This window comes from Tachysurus vachellii, chromosome 19, assembly GCF_030014155.1.
Source record: "Tachysurus vachellii isolate PV-2020 chromosome 19, HZAU_Pvac_v1, whole genome shotgun sequence".
In the NCBI taxonomy this organism is placed as follows: Eukaryota; Metazoa; Chordata; class Actinopteri; order Siluriformes; family Bagridae; genus Tachysurus; species Tachysurus vachellii.
Window position 1 is genome coordinate 4,488,463 of NC_083478.1, and position 19,920 is coordinate 4,508,382.

The 19,920-nt window shown below is 40.0% G+C and overlaps 1 protein-coding gene across 2 annotated transcripts in view; it reads left to right on the forward strand.

Moving 5' to 3' along the window:
- The window catches only part of phip (pleckstrin homology domain interacting protein), a 48,755-nt gene that overhangs the window by 8,156 nt on the left and 20,679 nt on the right, over nt 1-19,920 (forward strand). For both annotated transcript variants that reach the window (XM_060894533.1, XM_060894534.1), the window contains exons 8-14: nt 7,235-7,456; nt 8,277-8,377; nt 8,518-8,588; nt 10,378-10,478; nt 10,577-10,617; nt 12,471-12,569; nt 14,483-14,639. In XM_060894533.1, coding sequence (XP_060750516.1) covers nt 7,235-7,456; nt 8,277-8,377; nt 8,518-8,588; nt 10,378-10,478; nt 10,577-10,617; nt 12,471-12,569; nt 14,483-14,639 — 792 coding nt within the window. The remainder of the gene's footprint in view (nt 1-7,234; nt 7,457-8,276; nt 8,378-8,517; nt 8,589-10,377; nt 10,479-10,576; nt 10,618-12,470; nt 12,570-14,482; nt 14,640-19,920) is intronic.

The window sequence follows — 19,920 nt, forward strand, 5'->3', positions numbered from 1 at the left end:
GTGTATGTGTATATGTGAGTGTGTGTGTATGTGTGTGTGTGTGTGTGTGTATGTGTGTGTGTGAGTGTGTGTATGTGTGTGTGTGTGTATGTGAGTATGTGTGTTTGTGTGTGTGTGTGCATGTGTGTGTGTGTGTGTGTGTGTGTGTGTGTGTGTGTGTGTGTGTGTGTGTGTGTGTGCAAAACTGATATAAAGGAGATGTGAGGAAACTGGGTTATTTATTGATTTGCATATTTTCTCACCCAGCCGTCTGCACTGTGCCGTGCGTCTCTCTCTGTCGCACGGTCTGTAGTGTGGCACTCCGTTTGATTACGGAATTTCTAAAAGGAAATTAGCTACATCATATCCAGATTGCTCTGGATTTCTTCCAGTCGTGTGTGTGTTTGTGTGTGTGTGTGTGTGTGTGCGTTTGACTCACTTCATATTTTCCAACCACAAATGTTTAACTGGACCAAGGACAGGAAGGTAATTGAGCCAGTACAGAATATAGTACAGTTTGTTGTCCAAACATTAACCTTCACAACGTTAATACAACGTTATTACCTTCTTCTTGAAGACACGTAGCTTTTATATTTGTCCGACATTTGGAATCTCACAAGCTGCCATTTTTCTGGCTTCCATCCATTCGCATCTTTGGATGTTTCTGCCGGTCGTCTTTTCGTCCTCTATGACGGATACGAAACGTTCGTCGGGTACGAAGACGCCAACAGGCGGATTTTCTGCAGTCACTTTTGCTCTTGGTGGTTACGATCACCTTTTGTCTCTCGATCCAGTTTAACACAAGCTTTCAAGTGGTTATTGATTGTCCGGTGGTGTAACTGGGGCAGTAAAATCACCTTGTATCTGTATCTGCAATGAAGTGAAAGTTCTACTACATTCAGTTTGCCATTTTGATTTGTCTAGCCCGCTACCTGTAAAGAGCCATGTTTATTTACAGCCTCAAAACATCAAACTGTACAAGCTAACGCTCTGGGGTTAATAAACAAAAATGTTGTTTGATATTAAACAAATATTAGAATAAACAGAAAAACTCATTTAGTCAGAAAAGGTGCTTGTTTTTCGCGGCGATGCTGTGAGCGGCCGTGTCGATACGATGAGCTCGGCGGAACTCGTAGCTGAAGAACTTCCTGAGAAGTTCCCAGTTTAGAGTTCCAAGTTTCCTTTGCTTTCGGCTAGACTGACATTAGGAATTCTCTGGAATTACGTATGAATTTTGTATCATTATTTCTGTTGAACTATAAAGCTACAGGAAACCTCCGAAGATATATTTTTCATTTGTCTTGTATTTCTCAAGAACTGACATGTCATTTGGAACACAGATATTTTAAGTACTGATTCTACTCTTTAAGTTAAATGGACTTTCCGGTCCATGTAAAAGCTCCAGTGTTCTTCTCAAGCCCATGTTTTGATTGGCTGGAAATCTAACTATCCAGATTCAAAAAGTAATACTAAGGTAATATATTTAAACGTATGGCAAACTAGTTCAATGTATATCAAGTCTGGATATCGTCTCGATTTTGCCTTCGTATGTTCAACCTCGGTGGTCGACTGTTACTTATAATAAAGCAGGGTTCCCACGCGTCCTGGAAAACACATGGAAAATGAGAGAAAACATAAATTGTCCTGGAAAAAATCTTGCTGTCCTGGAAAATTATTATTTTTAAATGTTCTTGATCATTCAAAGAACAGTTTACAACCGGTCGAAACAATTAACGTTAGTAACAGAAAGCGCTCTGTTCAGGGACGCTGAGTTTTGACGAGTTTTTTGTTATGCTGTTTAATCTCGCTGGGTGACGCTGTCTTGTGTTGGCGGTTTCAGGCGCTAGGAATGGTTTAAGTGCTCAAATGTTTTCAGCAAATGGTGACGGGTAAGCAGGTTATATTAACCTTGTTAATCTGAATATCATGTGCAAGGGGAATGCACAGCAAACTAAAGCATGCATGACGGCGCTGGCCTGAGAAAGGAGAGGGTGTTAATATGTGCGGTCTTTTTATTTTATAAATGTTGAAATTTCATTCACATGACAAATTGTCTTTAAAAGTATAGTTAAGTAATAGCCATAAAGTGTATGTTGTTTTTAAGACTTCTGGAGAGAAGGACATATTACTTTAGGCCGTGAATCTGTGAGCCTTGTCTTTTTTTGCTAAATTTGAAATGTCCTGGAAAAGTCCTGGAAAATGATCTCTGAAAAAGAGTGGGAACCCTGTAAAGGCGTTATATGGTCGGGTTCTTCACATACCGCACCTGCATGTTCCTGGTTTAGAAAAAGCTCGGCTGTCATACGTGCATGTTAATTAACGTCGTTTGCTGTCATTGCTCCAAAACTTTGGAATTTACTCCATGAGAAACTCTGAAATATTACGACTTTTAAATCACAACTTAAAACACCTATATTTTTTTAGCACGTTATCTCTCTCCCTAACCACATAAACACCTGTAGCGATCCTCTTTTGTTTGTCTTTGTTTATGCCTCTGATTTCGTTTTGTTCTTGACTGTCCGTATCGATCCGTTTCGTTTCCATTGATATTTTTGTTTATTGTCTGTTGCTTGTTTATTACAGTTCTTCCCTGTGTCTGTTTGCTCGGTATATAAAGTGTCATTGAGCTGTAGAAAGGTGCTACGTAAATAAACCGTTATTATTTTTATTATGTTTTACCTCAAACGGTTCATGATTCAGAACGAGTAGATTGTGATATAGGCATAGCATCGCTGTGAAGTGACCCACCAACTTACCTTTTGTGAAAGACTTTTTTTTTTTTTTTTCTGGTCCAAATTGTCTGCCTTTGAATTACAAAGTCTGCAAATATAATCTGTTTGTCCTGAGTGTGATTCGTCCGTTCCTGAGAAGACACGACGCTCCCGTGTTTCTCAGTAGACGATGAGACGGAGGTGAGTGTGTGTTGGATCTTGATGAGGGAACCCTGATCCCAGAAATCCTGATCTAGCGATCCGACACAGAGTCGAAATCTCGTATCCATCCGCTTTGCTTCATTTTGGCTTTACGTTCATCCACGGCGGCGAAGGAACGTGTGAATATTTCCGAGGCGTCCTTCAGTGGTTATGATTGAGTCGGTCAGGGCTTCCTGACTGCCTTTTACACAGCGGGTAGCTTTGCTGCTTCACAGCTCCAGGGTACACGGTTCGGGTTACTGTCTGTACGGTGTTGCTGATATCCGAGTGGGTTCATGGGTTCTCTGGTTTCCTCCCACCTAACAAAAACATGTCGGTATTTGGACTAGAGACTTCTTGCTATTTGTGAACGCGTGATGGACCGGTGTCCTTTCCAGGGTGTATTCCCGCTTCAGGCCCAAAGTTCCCAGAATAGTCTAAGAGAACAGTATGAGAGTCCGACACGTCCCTGATTACTTTTTTACTAGGCAGCAGTCTTGCCTTTTTAAAATCTCGACAACTTTAATTATCACATTGTGCTTCTGTGCTAATCATGTTCCAGGTTCGCATGCTAATAACAGGATCATGTCAGATAACTGCAGCTGAGAGAGCAGTTCAAATGAAATAGCAGTGCTGCCGGTTGATATTTGTAGAACATTTGAGCGCATTAACTGGCACAGGGAGCCGGTAAACGTGATATGATTTGCATCGCAGAGGGAATATTGTTACATGCACTTATTTGTTCTATACCACCATCATCCAATCAAAACCGAGGGAACGTCTTTCGGAAGAAAGGCGTTTATCCCTACAGTACATTTCCAGAGAGGTGTCCGGTCGGCGGATCGGAAACTGCTCGGACGGCTCGTGGTGGATTCTTTATGATGTTTTTTTCCATCCATACGTCAAGAACAGTGCTCATGAACTCGTTTGTCTTTTATACAACTTATTGTATAAGAAATTGTCAACGATTATGTTTTATTTTAACAAGCAAACCCCACAAAATACTTTTTCTGTTCGTTCCTGTTATCACTCATCAGCTATACGCATCCATTTCTTATTAACCTTGGTTTTTACGGATCGTCCCTGTGAATTATCCGTTACCATAGAAACAATAGCGTATTAGAAGTATCACATAGTCAGAGCTGCAGCTACAGAAAATGAATCACTTCCTTCAGATGAATCAGAATTGAACCCAGACGCTTTTGTAAACGTATCTAATTCATGTTTACCCAAACTGATATTCTGACATGAGCTGTGTAGTGTGTGTGTGTGTGGATATCTGCTGCCTGCAATGTTGCTTCACCCTGAGCAGCACCGTGTATAGTATAACCTTTCACCTTGTCACGTGTTTGTTCTGTTTCTGAACACGCGTTCTTACTCACGTCCGTTTCTCGACCGCAAGCTCTCGGGTTCCATTTTCTCCTGCAATAGTTTTTAAATAACCAAAAATGGCTGAACTGCAAAGATTACACCCACCCACATCTCCCTCCCTTCTCGCCTTCCCTCTACTTCAATCTCCTTCTCCTTCGCTCTCCTGATGCTTGCTCTGTGAGTGTGTGTGTGTGTGTGTGTGTGTGTGTGTGTGTGTGTGTGTGTGTGCGCGAGCATTTTAGGGGGGTGTGTCTTTTCTGTGTGCGTCTTGGAGAAGTGTTTCTTTTGTGGCTCTTAAAGCAAAGCAAGAACAGGATCATCATCATCGTCTCCTTCATCTCGTAGAGCTGTAAGCGAGTGCGACATTGGCATTCAGCCTGTGTGTAACATGCGTCCTCGGGAATGCGCCTGGCCCCTCGTCTCTCGCGGATAGCGCTGTAACTCCTAACACGCCATGCATTTAAAGCATGGACTATCAGACTAGATTTACAGTTTCACGAACGTGTCAATGTTTTTTTTTTTTCACGATCGCGAAGGCGTAGCACATGTCGTGTGTTGGATTTTTGATGATATTGTTTCAGTGTTTTTGTTTTTTTTTTTTTAAATGAGGAAAAGCTGCTGGAATGTTTCTCCTTTGTAAGCTGTTTTGCACACCGTCATGGGAAATGATTGTTCATACCCATTACGTCATTTGAAGTTGTACAATCCACAGCGGTTAATTGATGCGTTCGCTTCTGCACTGCTTTCTACGAGTTCAAAAAAGAACTGAAAAAAAAAGTCAAATAAAAAAGAAGTTGAACCTGGAAGGCAAGAAGTTGTGATTTCTGATCAAATAAAATAGTTTTCATTAATCATGTTAATCTGGATGAAAAACTGCTTTGCACTAAAGCAACGTTTTGTCAAAGTTGACAAAGGTAGAAAAAAGTAACACAGTATATGTGTTTCACAGTAACACACAGTATATGTGTTTCACAGTAACACACAGTATATGTGTTTCACAGTAACACACAGTATATGTGTTTCACAGTAACACACAGTATATGTGTTTCACAGTAACACACAGTATATGTGTTTCACAGTAACACACGGTATATGTGTTTCACAGTAACACACAGTATATGTGTTTCACAGTAACACACAGTATATGTGTTTCACAGTAACACACAGTATATGTGTTTCACAGTAACACACGGTATATGTGTTTCACAGTAACACACGGTATATGTGTTTCACAGTAACACACAGTATATGTGTTTCACAGTAACACACAGTATATGTGTTTCACAGTAACACACGGTATATGTGTTTCACAGTAACACACAGTATATGTGTTTCACAGTAACACACAGTATATGTGTTTCACAGTAACACACGGTATATGTGTTTCACAGTAACACACGGTATATGTGTTTCACAGTAACACACAGTATATGTGTTTCACAGTAACACACAGTATATGTGTTTCACAGTAACACACGGTATATGTGTTTCACAGTAACACACGGTATATGTGTTTCACAGTAACACACGGTATATGTGTTTCACAGTAACACACAGTATATGTGTTTCACAGTAACACACGGTATATGTGTTTCACAGTAACACACAGTATATGTGTTTCACAGTAACACACAGTATATGTGTTTCACAGTAACACACGGTATATGTGTTTCACAGTAACACACAGTATATGTGTTTCACAGTAACACACAGTATATGTGTTTCACAGTAACACACAGTATATGTGTTTCACAGTAACACACAGTATATGTTAAGAGCTAAACATGGTGTCAGGGTGACAGGGTGGTGTAACGTGGCCTGATACACAGTGTTATACCAAACAAAGTTGCATATTTATTACCAGTATTTTTAAATGAAAGAATGTCATATCTTTTTTTGGATCAGTTTAAATTTGAATGTTTTTAGCTTTTAATATTAACATTAAATCTCAATCTTAAAGGTGGGGTCTCTGTTGTTTGAAAGCCAGTGTTGACATTTGAAATCACTAAAACAAACACGCCCCTAACCCAAATGGGTCCCCCCTTGTTTTGATAGCTCCGCCCCCACATACACCAGACAAGTATAACCCAAGTATAACCCAGACAAGTATTATGGCGGAAACTGCTGGGGCAGCTGACCGAGGGTATATTTTTTATCAATAAATGAACACAATGAGTAACACTATGGTAATACAAATGTGTTTTTGTAGTACTGTGTGTTGTACCGTGAAAGGTTTAGCTCCGTTTCACGCGGAAGACGTTCAGTTCTCTCCAGCACTGGAAAGCTGATCCTATATTAACACGTCCTACTTCTTACCTTATCGTAAGCCTTTCTTCGCTTTCTTTCTTTGTTTTTATCCTCCATGTTAATGTTAAAACCGCTTTCTGCTAATGTCACACATGCGCACTGAACACTCTCTCCTGCCACATATTGACAAGACACGCCCCTTTCTGCTCATTGGCTACACGTTAGTGTTGTTTTTGTTTTGTTTGTCGGCCCGACACAGTTTTCTGAAGCATTTCTCAAACAACGGAGACCCCACCTTTAATTAAAACTGATTTGGTCTTGCCATGTCCCACCCTCTCACTAGCGAAACGTTCCTCCAGCAAACAATTGGCTGGTGTTGCTGTGATTGACAGGGGAGACAATGTGCAATCCCTCCCACCCAGAGAGTAGACTGATTCTTACTCTCTTGGACTCGCAGTCACACAGGGTTGGAATTCAATCTCACACAATGTCTCCACAATGAGGTTAACAACTCTTTTCTCACCCTGCTCTGCTGTCTGAGCTGCTCTTATAGAAATGTACTCAACACCAATAATCCATAATTGATATTTGTTTGTCGATTGTCATTCAAAATGTCATAATCATCAATAACTCCCAAGGCGTGGACGTTGGTGGAGATTCATTTAAAACGCAGTGTGATTTGTTCTGGCCATTGCATTTCTAAACTGGTTTATATTCTCTTGTAGGGATCAGATGACTGTCTGGTGAAGATTTGGGCCACGGATGATGGGAGATTGTTAGCCACACTGAGGGGTCACGCTGCAGAAATCTCAGACATGGCGGTGAACTATGAGAACACACTGCTAGCAGCTGGAAGCTGTGATAAGATGATCAGAGTGTGGTGTCTACAGACGTGTGCTCCACTGGCTGTGCTAGAGGGACACGCAGCCTCTATAACATCACTACAGGTATGTACACTACATCAAACACACACATACACACACACACAAATACATACACACACACACATACACACACACATAAACATATAAACACACATACAGACACACATACACACACACATACACACATATACACATAAACACACACACATAAACACACACACATAAACACACACATACACACACATACACACACATACACACACACACATACACACACACACATACACACATATACACATAAACACACACACATAAACACACACATACACACACATACACACACATACACACACACACATACACACACATAAACATATAAACACACATACAGACACACATACACACACACACATACACACACACACATACACACACACACACACACACACACACATAAACACACGCATACACACACGCACACACATACACAAACACACACACTCAAACATACACATACATACACACACACACATAAACACACACATACACACACACACATACACACACACATAAACATATAAACACACATACACACACACATACACACATACACACACACATAAACATATAAACACACATACACACACACAGACACACATACACACACACACATAAACACACAAATACACACACACACACATACACACACGCACACACATACACAAACACACACACACACACACACACACTCAAACATACACACACATACATACACACACACACTTTTCATGATATTGATATTATATAACCAATAATATCATATCGCCCAGTCCTACCATGCATACACATATTTTTTTGTTTGTGTGTGTGTGTGTGTGTGTAGTTCTCTCCTCTTTGCAGCGGTAATAAGAGGTTTCTGTCCTCCACCGGCGCGGATGGAACAATCTGCTTCTGGCAGTGGGACGCACGGACGCTAAAATTTGGGTGAGTGTTGTTTACTCACTTCCTCAACATGTACCTGACCCACACGTGTCTGGTTCATTCACTCAGACACACTCCTAATTTTCATTCTCATTCTCATGTAATGTCATCATGTAACAGTGTGCGTTTACACACCTATGCAGGCTACGACCCAGCAAATTCACAGAACGGCCCAGACCAGGTGTGCAGATGATCTGCTCATCATTCAGCGCAGGTAGGCCAGAACCACAGTCATTCTGCCCTTCCTTCTGCCCTTCCTTCTGCCCTTCCCTGTCCCACTGACAGACATCTATAACATGATGTGATCTCACCCATGATCCATATAAATGCAGCATTTCATACAAAACAATAGAATACAGAAAACTAACCAAAGTCAAATCTATAAAGCCCAAAATCACATGTATGCCTCTTTGGGCCTTACTGAACATTAAAGGATCAGTTTGGCAATGTTAAGCTTAAACTAAATATAGACTTACAATAATGTATACAAATATTTTTTTGTTTTGAAAAGTTTCATTGACAAGAGGTTTATAAAATGAATGAATTAATTTCATTTCATTTACAGGTGGAAATTAGAGCTGTTCATTATATTATATTATTATATATATTATTATATATATTATTATTATTATTATTATTATTATTATTATTATTATTATATGTTATTAACACAGTGACATTGTTGTAACTATTTAGTACACCTGATTCAGGACCATTAGTAATAGTGTCTGGAATGTGTTTGGTTTAGAATCAGTTAAACTAGCAAGATCCAGACCAGGCAGTTACTAAGGATGAACAAACAAACACTATGAATAAAGTTTTTTTTTTCATCCTTCAGGCTTCATATCTGACCAATCACTCACACCCATGTGATAGTAAAAAAACCTCCTAGTGGTATAACTTTTGTTTTTAGGATTTCATTCCTAATGCATCTTTCTAGTCTTAACCAGATTTCTGAGGGCAAGTTGCTTGAAATAGAATTTTTGTAACAGAGATTGTGAAATTCCCTGGACATGTTTACTGTATACTCAACACCAGATACAGGCTTAAACATGACTTTCTCTGTATAAGTAAAGTTGTTGTATTAGACAGTGAGTTAGACATTAGACAGTTATGTGTATATTTATCTAAAACTCTAGTGACCTGAAGGTGGTGAGTTAAAGGTGCGGTCTCCGTTGTTTGAAAGCCAATGTTGACTTTTTAAATCACCAAAACAAACACGCCCCAACCCAAATTGGTCCCACCCCTGTATTGATAGCTCCGCCCACACATACATACGTAACCAGGCAACTAATGGAAAGAAATGAGTCTTTATCATAGCTGAAGGGAAGAACAATACGATTGCAGATAAACAAACAAACAAAAATTACACACAAGCATAATCATGTAAAGGACAAAGACATATATTAGTTCTGTGTAACAAAGCAAAACCAACGTTACTCACCTATCGAGAAGAAAAAAGCGACTTGCCTCTCTAATTTAAGTAAAATTACCGGCATATTCACAGATTGGAGTTTCCCCAGTCAATAACTCCTGATCTAAACACTGTTACTACACAAAACACGGTTGTAGCTGCGTCTCTACATTACTACGATAGAAAAGAGGTGTTATTTGTGTAGTAACAGCGTTTAGCTCAGGAGTTATTGACTCGGGAAACTCCAACCTGTGAATATGTGACCAACTTCCTGCTCCTTCAGTTCTCTCCAGCGCTGGAAAGCTGATCCTATATTAACACGTCCCTTTCTGCTCATTGGCCACACGTTAGTTTTGTATTTGTTTTGTTTGTCGGCCCGACACAGTTTTCTGAAGCATTTCTCAAAGAACGGAGACCCCACCTTTAATTATATTAGCCATTGATTGACCTTCTGCTACTCAGCTTCATGCTTGGATTGAATTCTGCTTCACTTTTATGTTGCTTAGTATTAAAGTGGCGATTAACGGATTAAATGTAACGTGCTATAGTATAAGGTAATCTAAATCTAGTGATAACTGCTGTGTTTCAGGTGGGATGTTTTTGGCCACAGGCAGCACTGATCACATTATCAGAGTTTACTACTTTGGTGGAGATCAGCCAGAGAAGATAGCTGAGCTGGAGTCGCACACTGTGAGTGTGTGTGTGTATGTATAGTTGAAATGAAGTCATGAACATTTTATTACTCACGAATATCGCATTCTCTTCACGCTTTTATCACCTTTCTGCAGGATAAAGTCGACAGCATTCAGTTCTCGCATGGCGGAGACAGGTAGGATGTGTGTGTGTGTGTGTGTGTGTGTGTGTGTTAAAGAAATTATGACGTGATGTCAGCAAGAAAAACAACCAAGACCTCATGCCAACACCTATACATTACAATATAAGCTTATACTGTACTTAAACACACGTCTGCACAAGCATGAGGACTTTGTGTATTTATAGTAAATCACAGACACCTCTGTGTTCGTCTTTGTTTATAACTGTAATGAAGGATGGATGTTTTTACAGCCATCAGTATAGTTAGCTATTTAACAAGTTGATATAAGTGTACATCAGTATTCAGACCCTCAGACACTCTTACCCCTTTTCCACCAAAAAGAACCGGGTGCTGGTTCAGAGCTAGTGCTGGTGCTGGTTCAAAGTTGGTTCCATTGGCGAACCTTCTAAGAACCGGTTTGCCTTTCCATCGGTTAGAGAGCCGTCACAGTGCGGAGTATGACGTTATTGTATACGTGTCACGTTTCCCAGCAACGTTAGCGCAGCAGCGGCAAACACAAACACATCAACAATGGCGGATGTTACTTTACTGTTAATGCTCATGGGTTTGTGAACCTACATTAGCATCAAAACGCGGCGAATCCAACGTGTACGTGCAGCTCCATGTAATCTGTATAAACGGAGGTTGTAATCAAGAAAGTACATAACGTTATTTTATCATTAACACAGAAAAAAAGTTAGCCTTAGCATGTAGCTACCAACTATCATGTGTGCTGATAATTGATCATATTGCTGTAAAGTAAAAGTGTATTAAACATTAGTATACTTAAGGTACATTATCAAATGCGCTAACAGTAACAGTAGCCCCGCCCACAGCCCCGCCCACAGCTCCTGACACAAGCTGTTCTTAAGTCTAGACCAGCAACGTTTTGGTGCTACTTAAGAACCACTTTTCCTGGTTCAGAGCCGGTGCTTTGGCTGTCGAAAAAGAAAGAACTGGTTCTAAATTAGGCTCTGGCTCAGAACTTGCACTCAAACTGCCTCGGTGGAAAAGGGGCATCTGATGTCTGGTAAGAGTTAAGATCACTCTGTAGAGTTGCTGTAAAACAGGTTCATGTGTCAGTTACTTGGATTTAAGCAAGTGTTATCAACTTGAGAGTTAAGGTCAGCGCCAAGTAAAGTGTATATGGATGAGAGCTTGGCCAGCTTATCCTTCAAAACACGGGCATCAGATTAACCAATAACATTGGCATTATTGCCAGAACATTGACTTGTTCTCCCTGTGCTTTGGGGGTTTCCTCTGCGTACTCTGGTTTCATCTGGTTTCATCACCCATTTTAAAGACATGGGTTGTAGGTTGATTGGCATCTCTAAATTGTCTGTATTGTTTGGTTTGTGCACTGCAGTCAGTTGCACCCCAGCAAGGTGTCCTGTGCCTTGTGACCCTAACCCCATGCAATAAGCTCCAGATTCCCTGTGGCCCAGTCTGGACCAGTAAGTGGAACAGAAATCAGATGGATATAAAATTGAAAAGCGAATGCAAAGGTTTGGGATAATCTAATGACAATGAAACATTACTGTGGGTAATGACACAGTTGTAGTACCTTCACTGTTTACGGCATTTGGTAGACACCCTTATTCAGAGCGACTAACACTATTGTATTGCACAACTGAGCAATTAAGGGTTAAGTGCCTTACTCAGGGGCCCAGCAGTGGCAGCTTGGTGGACCTGCGATTTGAACTCACAACCTTCCAATCAGTAGTGCAACACCTTACCCACTAGGCTACCCACTCCCCAGTGTGATGGTACTCACTAGTTATAATGTTCTCTTCATTGGCTTGGTCACAGTGAGTGAGAGCTTGAATCCAGCCTTGTTTACATGAATACTACATGGTGTGTATGCGCAGGTTTGTGAGTGGCAGTAGAGACGGGACAGCGCGGATATGGCAGCTGCAACAACAGGACTGGAGAAGCATCCTCTTAGACATGGCCACCAAACTGCCGGGGTAACACACAGCCCTACACAACACTCCAGGAGTTCCAATAACCGCAAAGTGTTTTATTCCTTTTGTACCACAGCAATCGACCAATAACCTCAATTTTAAATGCATTTTTTAAAAAACATGTGTTACCTGATTTGAGCGTCCTTCAAGGTAGGAAGCGAAATCTCAAGATTCCTGAGGGTGGACAAGAGAATCTTGTGGTTGACTGTATTAAAACGCTGCTGAAAGGTCGAGGACGATGAGGACAGATGACAGCTTGGCTGATCTAGCAACATGTAGTTTCTCAGAGACTTTCCAAAGGGCTGTTTCTGTCGAATGATCTGCTTTAAAGCCAGACTGGTTGGGATCTTGGAGGTTGTTCTGTGAGAGATATTCAGACAGTTGATTATAGACAATGCGTTGAATAATTTTTAAAAGAAAGGGAGAAGTAATACTGGTCTGTAGTTACTGAGGCCTGATGGATCCAGAGCAGGTTTCTTCAGGATGGGAATAACCCTTGTTCTCTTGAAGGTAGTTGGTACCTGACCAGGCTCCATTGATGATAGTGGTGATGAAGGGCAGAATTCTTGCGAGTTGGTCTTTAGCATAGTGGAAGGGAGTGGATCTAATGGGCAGGTGGTAGGATTGCAAGACCGGATGAGGAGTAAGGGAATCCTGACTATGAGATGTAGGTGCAGTCGCGGCAGAAGTGAAGGTCCTGCAGATTTTCTCAATCTTCTCATGGTAGAAAGAAGCAAAGTTTTCTGCAGTCAGGGAGGATGAAGCAGGTCGAGTCGGGGGGGTTGAGTAGAGAAGTGATGATGTTGTGGAGCTTACGGGGGTCTTGTGCCGAAGCTTCAGGCTTTTCCTTGTAGAAGGAAGTCTTGGCAGAAGCCACTTCTGAGGAGAACTTGGCCAGGAGTGTACAGTAAGATTCAAGAAATGCAAGTTGTAATTTCTTCCACTTCCTCTCAGATGATCTTAGCTCTCTTCGATTGTTGTGCAACACATCTGAAAGCCAAGGAGCAGAACAAGAAGTTTTCTTGGGTTTAGTGGACAGAGGTTGGTGAGGAAAAGGACTCAGGATCAGGAAGAGATGAAAGGGTGCCAGAAGCTACAGAAGAAGGGGAGACAGATTGGAGTTTGTGGTGGGGAAGAGAGTGAGGGTGAGAGTTAGTTTTAGGTAGGATAGGGAGAGTGATGATGAAGTGAAGGATACCAGGTGATGATCAGAGATGTGTAGTGGGGTAACAGTCACGTCTGTAGCTGGGGATGGACGGGTGAAAACCAGGTCCAGGACATTACCTCCTTTGTGTGTGGGGACGTAGCTGCTGAGCCGGTTCATTCTATAACACATGCGAACACGTCACACTTATCCATATGACCAGACCAGAAACACGTATCATTTTTACAGCAGTGCTTAATGATTAAAATATTAATATTCGCTGTTTTTTCTATACTGCTGGATTAGCATTTCGTTCTATTTTTGTTCAAATTAATTATTAGGGAAAAAAAACATTTGTAGCGTATTAGATTATTAAAAACATACATATAATGCATTTGTATCAGAAATGGTGCTTGTTTTCAGCAGTTCAGAAAAAAAAATGTTTATTTAAAAGCCTCACTAATTTAATAAATATATCGAGATTATTTAAGGTACATTAGGAGAAAAACTCAGTCATATTGATGATTTCATTTAAAATGAACTGGGGCGGAAATGTGTTACGATGATTTGACATATGCAAACTTATACAATCGGATGAATTAAACAGATTTATTTTTGCATATTTTCCAGTGTGCTAATTAGTGTATGTGCCTAGCTTGTGTGTGTGTTTTTCTTCTTTTCTTAAGTACGTTGATGAAAACACTGCAGACCGATAACTTCCTTAGTGCTTTTTCTTTTTCTTTTTAACTAATTTTTCTTTTTATTCCATCAGAAAGTACAACCCACCACCCCTGGAGGACAAAGTGACCAAACTCAAGGTCACCATGGTGGCCTGGAATCGCCATGACAACATGGTCATCACAGCAGCCAACAACCTGACACTGAAGGTGTGGAACTCGTACACAGGCAACCTGATCCACATCCTCATGGTAAGAACAACGCTTCACCGTCGCTACATGTGATTTGTTATTCCCACATCCATTAACCTCCATGTTTAGACAGTAGGAGCTCAGGGTAAGTGATGTTTGTGGCAGTGGAACAGGCTTAGGGGTTTTGAATGAACGGGAACCCATTTGGTATTACAGAGATGTGGACCTGGTAAAGTATTTCAGTGTTTGAAAAAAAAACAACAACAACAAAACGACCAAATGAGTTCATTTTTCCAAACATGAAACATCATGGCTTTTGCTGCAGATGCTCTGTTGTGGCTTATTTAGAGTATTGCTCACACGCATTTATCTCAACTATTTGGGTGATATTAGCTCAGAAAAGTGGAGAATTTCCATAGCTTTTATTTACTTACTCTGTTCTGATTAATACCCCGACAACAGGCCATTGATGAAAACCTTGTTTAAAGGCAAGTCTCAGAGTCCCTGTTGCTGTTGATTGGTAATAGACTTTATTTTTGTGACATCTACATTACTGCATGTAGATGTTCACATATCCCAACTTTGGAGGTTGGAGTCAGAGCGCAGGGTCAGCCATGATGGAGCAGATTCCTGGAGCATTCATGGAGCAGATAGGGTTAAGGACCTTGCTCAAGGGCCCAACATTGGCAGATTGGCAGTGCTGGGGCTTAAACCTTGATCCTCCAATCAACAAGCCAGAGCCTTAACTGCTTGAGCCACCATTGCCCCTATACAACACCTATAATAATACTGCACAGAAGTTGTCCCAAATGACTGATTATACACTATGTGTTTACACTATGCACTGTGTACTCCACCATCTATCTAGTTTATTCATTTTAGGAGGGATTGTTTTGCCTCCCAAAGAAACACTGGTGATTTTTTCTAACCAGAAATATAAGCTGTTTCCTAGTCGACGGCAAGCAATATCAAAAGATGCTGCTAGCTTTAGAAATGACCCAACGTGTGAAGAGTTAAAAGACATTTGTAAGTTGTCTTGTCCACCCAAGTGTCCTCAAAGATCGCGCATCATCCAACATCAGCATCTGGAAGCTCCGCCCCTCTCGCACAACTCTCACTGTTCGTTGCACTGGCTTTTCAAAAACCATCAGTGATTGTGATTGAAGTGCCGCATCTCTTTCAGCTTTGATTGATTAATAAGGATAAATACACAACAAAGGAGTGTTAGAAGATATCAAAATCTATGAGGGAGTGATGTGATGCAGCCTGACACAAAGCAGAAGCGCCTGGTGTTTACCTGTCTGTATACGAGAGATATTGTTCACTCACTTACTCACCTGCATATCTTACTGTACATCTAAAGGATTAAATGTGACATTTACTAGAAGGCAAGTCAGCACCAGGACGGCCTGGTTTCCAAGCCGTAACTGTAAAATATTCAGTGATATTATACACAGCGGTGTTAAACACACCTAAGACCTGTTTGTCTGTAAATCTTTCCACTCACTTTCCATTCACATTTATTTTTCGTAGTCTTTGTTGTCATGTTAAGTGAGATAAGGCTCCCTGAAATGGGAGAAGCAGTTAGTGTTAGTGCTCTTACATGGTCTCGACTAGCACAGAACTTTGGGCTCTGAGACACAACGTGGGTTTGTTTTGTAGAAATAAATGGACAGGGAGGTTTTTCTGTTTTATAGTCGAGTTCCTGTGCTTAGTGGTGCATGTCACGATAGTGACTGAAATAGCTCATACACTCTTCATTTAAATGTGGATCGTGTGAACGTCTCTCTGTAAAGCATCAAATTTAAAATAGCAGTACAAAACCTGTCATCCTTTTTAAAGCATAGAAAAATAGACTTTTGTATAAAAAAAAAAAAAAGAAATGAAAAAAAACACAAAACACTATCATGCACTATCAAGATCAAAAAGAATTCAGATTATTTATATAAAACTAAATGAAACTAAACTAAATTTCTAACTGGAATATTGTAAGTAGACTAGGGCTGGGCGATATGGCTGAAAACTGTATCACGATATCAGTGTTTCATATCGGTCGATATCGATAATTATTGATATTTTTTATGACCTATTTAAAATACCAGGAGAAAAATATATTATATTTAAACATTTTTATTTTAAACTTCACCTTCCTATGATCATAATCCCCTCAGTTATTAGGACAGAAATGTCAACAACCAAGAAAACTCAAATAATTATAATGTGAACATGAGTCTAAAGTCACAATGAACACTTAACAATTATCTCTTAACATTTAAGGTGCAAAATGCTTATTAAAGTGTAATAAAATAGAGCAAAGTGTTAAATATAAACAGAGAGAAACCTGAGAATTTAGTGCAAGTTTAGTGCTAGGAAGTTCACTAGCTGTTCACCTTCTGGTGAATAAAGTGTTTTAAAATATGTGCAGTGTTTTGTAAACATAAATAAAACTGAGGTAGACTGAGATACATCTGTAATATTAAAAAACAAACCTGATACACTACAGTAACATAGTTTGAAATATAAAACCTGCAGAAATATGAAAATTAACTCTTTATTTTTACGCTAATCATACTTGAAGTTGAACTATTCACTTTTTTATTGCACTCATTTTCTGCTTCCTTCCGACAAAGAAGAAAAAATATCGAACGTTTTAAAAAAACACATTTTTTATTGATATTGATCACTTGTCTATCGCGATACATATCGTTATCGTTTTATCGCCCAGCCCTAAAGTAGATTAAATAAGCATTCCCTGGTTTCGTATATGCTACACGACTTCTCTTAATGGAGTTAGATGTTAGGAGTTATCACTGGATGAAAACCACACTGACAGACAGCAGGTGCTTTTTTACAAGTATTATATAATTATGTATTCGCCAACATTACGCTATTACACCTGGCTGCCACTTACACTTACACTGGTAAAGGAGGAAATTTTCAAGCCATGGTTAAGACCAGGGCTAAACACATTTTGCATAAGCATATTGCAAGAGCTGTATGAAAGAACCTGACATAATAAACTTAATATTTGGTCTCTCGGCTGTGTCCTGTATCCACGGTACACCAGTGGGGCCTTATATTGCATTTTTATTGTGTCAGCGCATTACAGAGTCACCAGTGCACAGCTCATATCAGCAGGAAAACACTAGTGATTCTCAGCCAGGATGAAGTGAACTCACTATGAAATGTTTTGTTCTAGGATTTTGGTTAACATACCACAGTGTATTTTAAATACAGTCTTCTGTTTGCGGAATTAATGATCAATAACAATTAATAAATCCGGTAAAGTGAGTCATTGTTCATTCTGGCTTATAGTTGATGAGAATGTTTAGCTGTGATGTTTAGCAGGATGCTTATGGATCATTTCTTCAAGCGCATCTTTATGTGTAGATTTTAGGTTGGTTGCTAAAATCAGAAGAAATGTCTAGATTTAATAGCTAAAAAAAACAAACAAACAAAACAGTAGTTCAGTAGGAAGGTGAGAGGAAACAGGCGAGTTCAGTAGGAAGGTGAGAGGAAACAGGTGAGTTCAGTAGGAAGGTGAGAGGAAACACGTGAGTTCAGTAGGAAGGTGAGAGGAAACACGTGAGTTCAGTAGGAAGGTGAGAGGAAACACGTGAGTTCAGTAGGAACGTGATACTAAGGAAACAGGTGAGTTCAGTAGGAAGGTGAGAGGAAACACGTGAGTTCAGTAGGAAGGTGAGAGGAAACAGGTGAGTTCAGTAGGAATGTGATACTAAGGAAACAGGTGAGTTCAGTAGGAACGTGATACTAAGGAAACAGGTGAGTTCAGTAGGAAGGTGAGAGGAAACACGTGAGTTCAGTAGGAAGGTGAGAGGAAACACGTGAGTTCAGTAGGAAGGTGAGAGGAAACAGGTGAGTTCAATTAGGAAGGTGAGAGGAAACACGTGAGTTCAGTAGGAACGTGATACTAAGGAAACAGGTAAGTTCAGTAGGAAGGTGAGAGGAAACAGGTGAGTTCAGTAGGAAGGTGAGAGGAAACACGTGAGTTCAGTAGGAAGGTGAGAGGAAACACGTGAGTTCAGTAGGAAGGTGAGAGGAAACAGGTGAGTTCAGTAGGAACGTGATACTAAGGAAACAGGTGAGTTCAGTAGGAAGGTGAGAGGAAACAGGTGAGTTCAGTAGGAACGTGATACTAAGGAAAAGGTGAGTTCAGTAGGAAGGTGAGAGGAAACAGGTGAGTTCAGTAGGAAGGTGAGAGGAAACAGGTGAGTTCAATAGGAAGGTGAGAGGAAACACGTGAGTTCAGTAGGAAGGTGAGAGGAAACAGGTGAGTTCAGTAGGAAGGTGAGAGGAAACACGTGAGTTCAGTAGGAAGGTGAGAGGAAACACGTGAGTTCAGTAGGAAGGTGAGAGGAAACACGTGAGTTCAGTAGGAAGGTGAGAGGAAACAGTTGAGTTCAGTAGGAAGGTAAGTTGAAACACGTGAGTTCAGTAGGAAGATATCTGGACTGGGGATTTGTGGTGGCTCCTGGTTCAGAGGTCCATGAGGTTTGGTTCCAAGAATCACTTCAGATGTGACACATTTAAAAACAATATTTAAATCACAATAAAAAAATCCCGTTTCTGTATTTTTGTGAGATTTGTATAATAAACAGATTAACAAGGATTAAAAGGTGAAAGTCATTAAATAAAATGCAGTAATGATGTAACGGCTTAATATTGATTTAGCTACTAATTGCATTGCAGTTTTACTGTGACAGCGTAACATCACTAGACCGTCTTTATGAGTTTTCTGGTCTAAATCTCTCCTGTTGGAGAGAAATATTCCATTGCTAAGTATTTTATCTAAATCTACTGGCAAATGACGCAAAAGTGGAAAAGGGAAAACGTGACAGTATGAAATCATTTTTAGTATTTTGACCTTGTGGCACACATCAGTATTATTTCTATTAATATTATTTATTAATTCTATTAGTATTATTTATTAATTTAAAACAAATTAAAGGTACAATAGTCTGTTATAACATTTTTTTTTATTTTTTTTTTTACATTTTTTCCAAGTACAGATGATATGGAAAAATAAACGTAACATGATACGAAAAAAAACGTTTTGGGAGACGGCTTCAGAATGAAGTGTATTATGTTCCTGAGAAAACCCATTTGGAGAAAACCTGCCTTATGTTCCAGCATGTTGTTTGTGTTTTCATGAGCCTCCTGTCACTCATGTTACGGACACTAAGCTATACCCCTTCAATCCGCCCCATCGTGCCCAGCGCAGACAGATAATTCTCCTGCCAGAAATAAAATCCACTCACAGCTTAACATAACAACAGGAAATGAAGCAAAAACAGAATAAACATGGTCATAGACCTTTAAA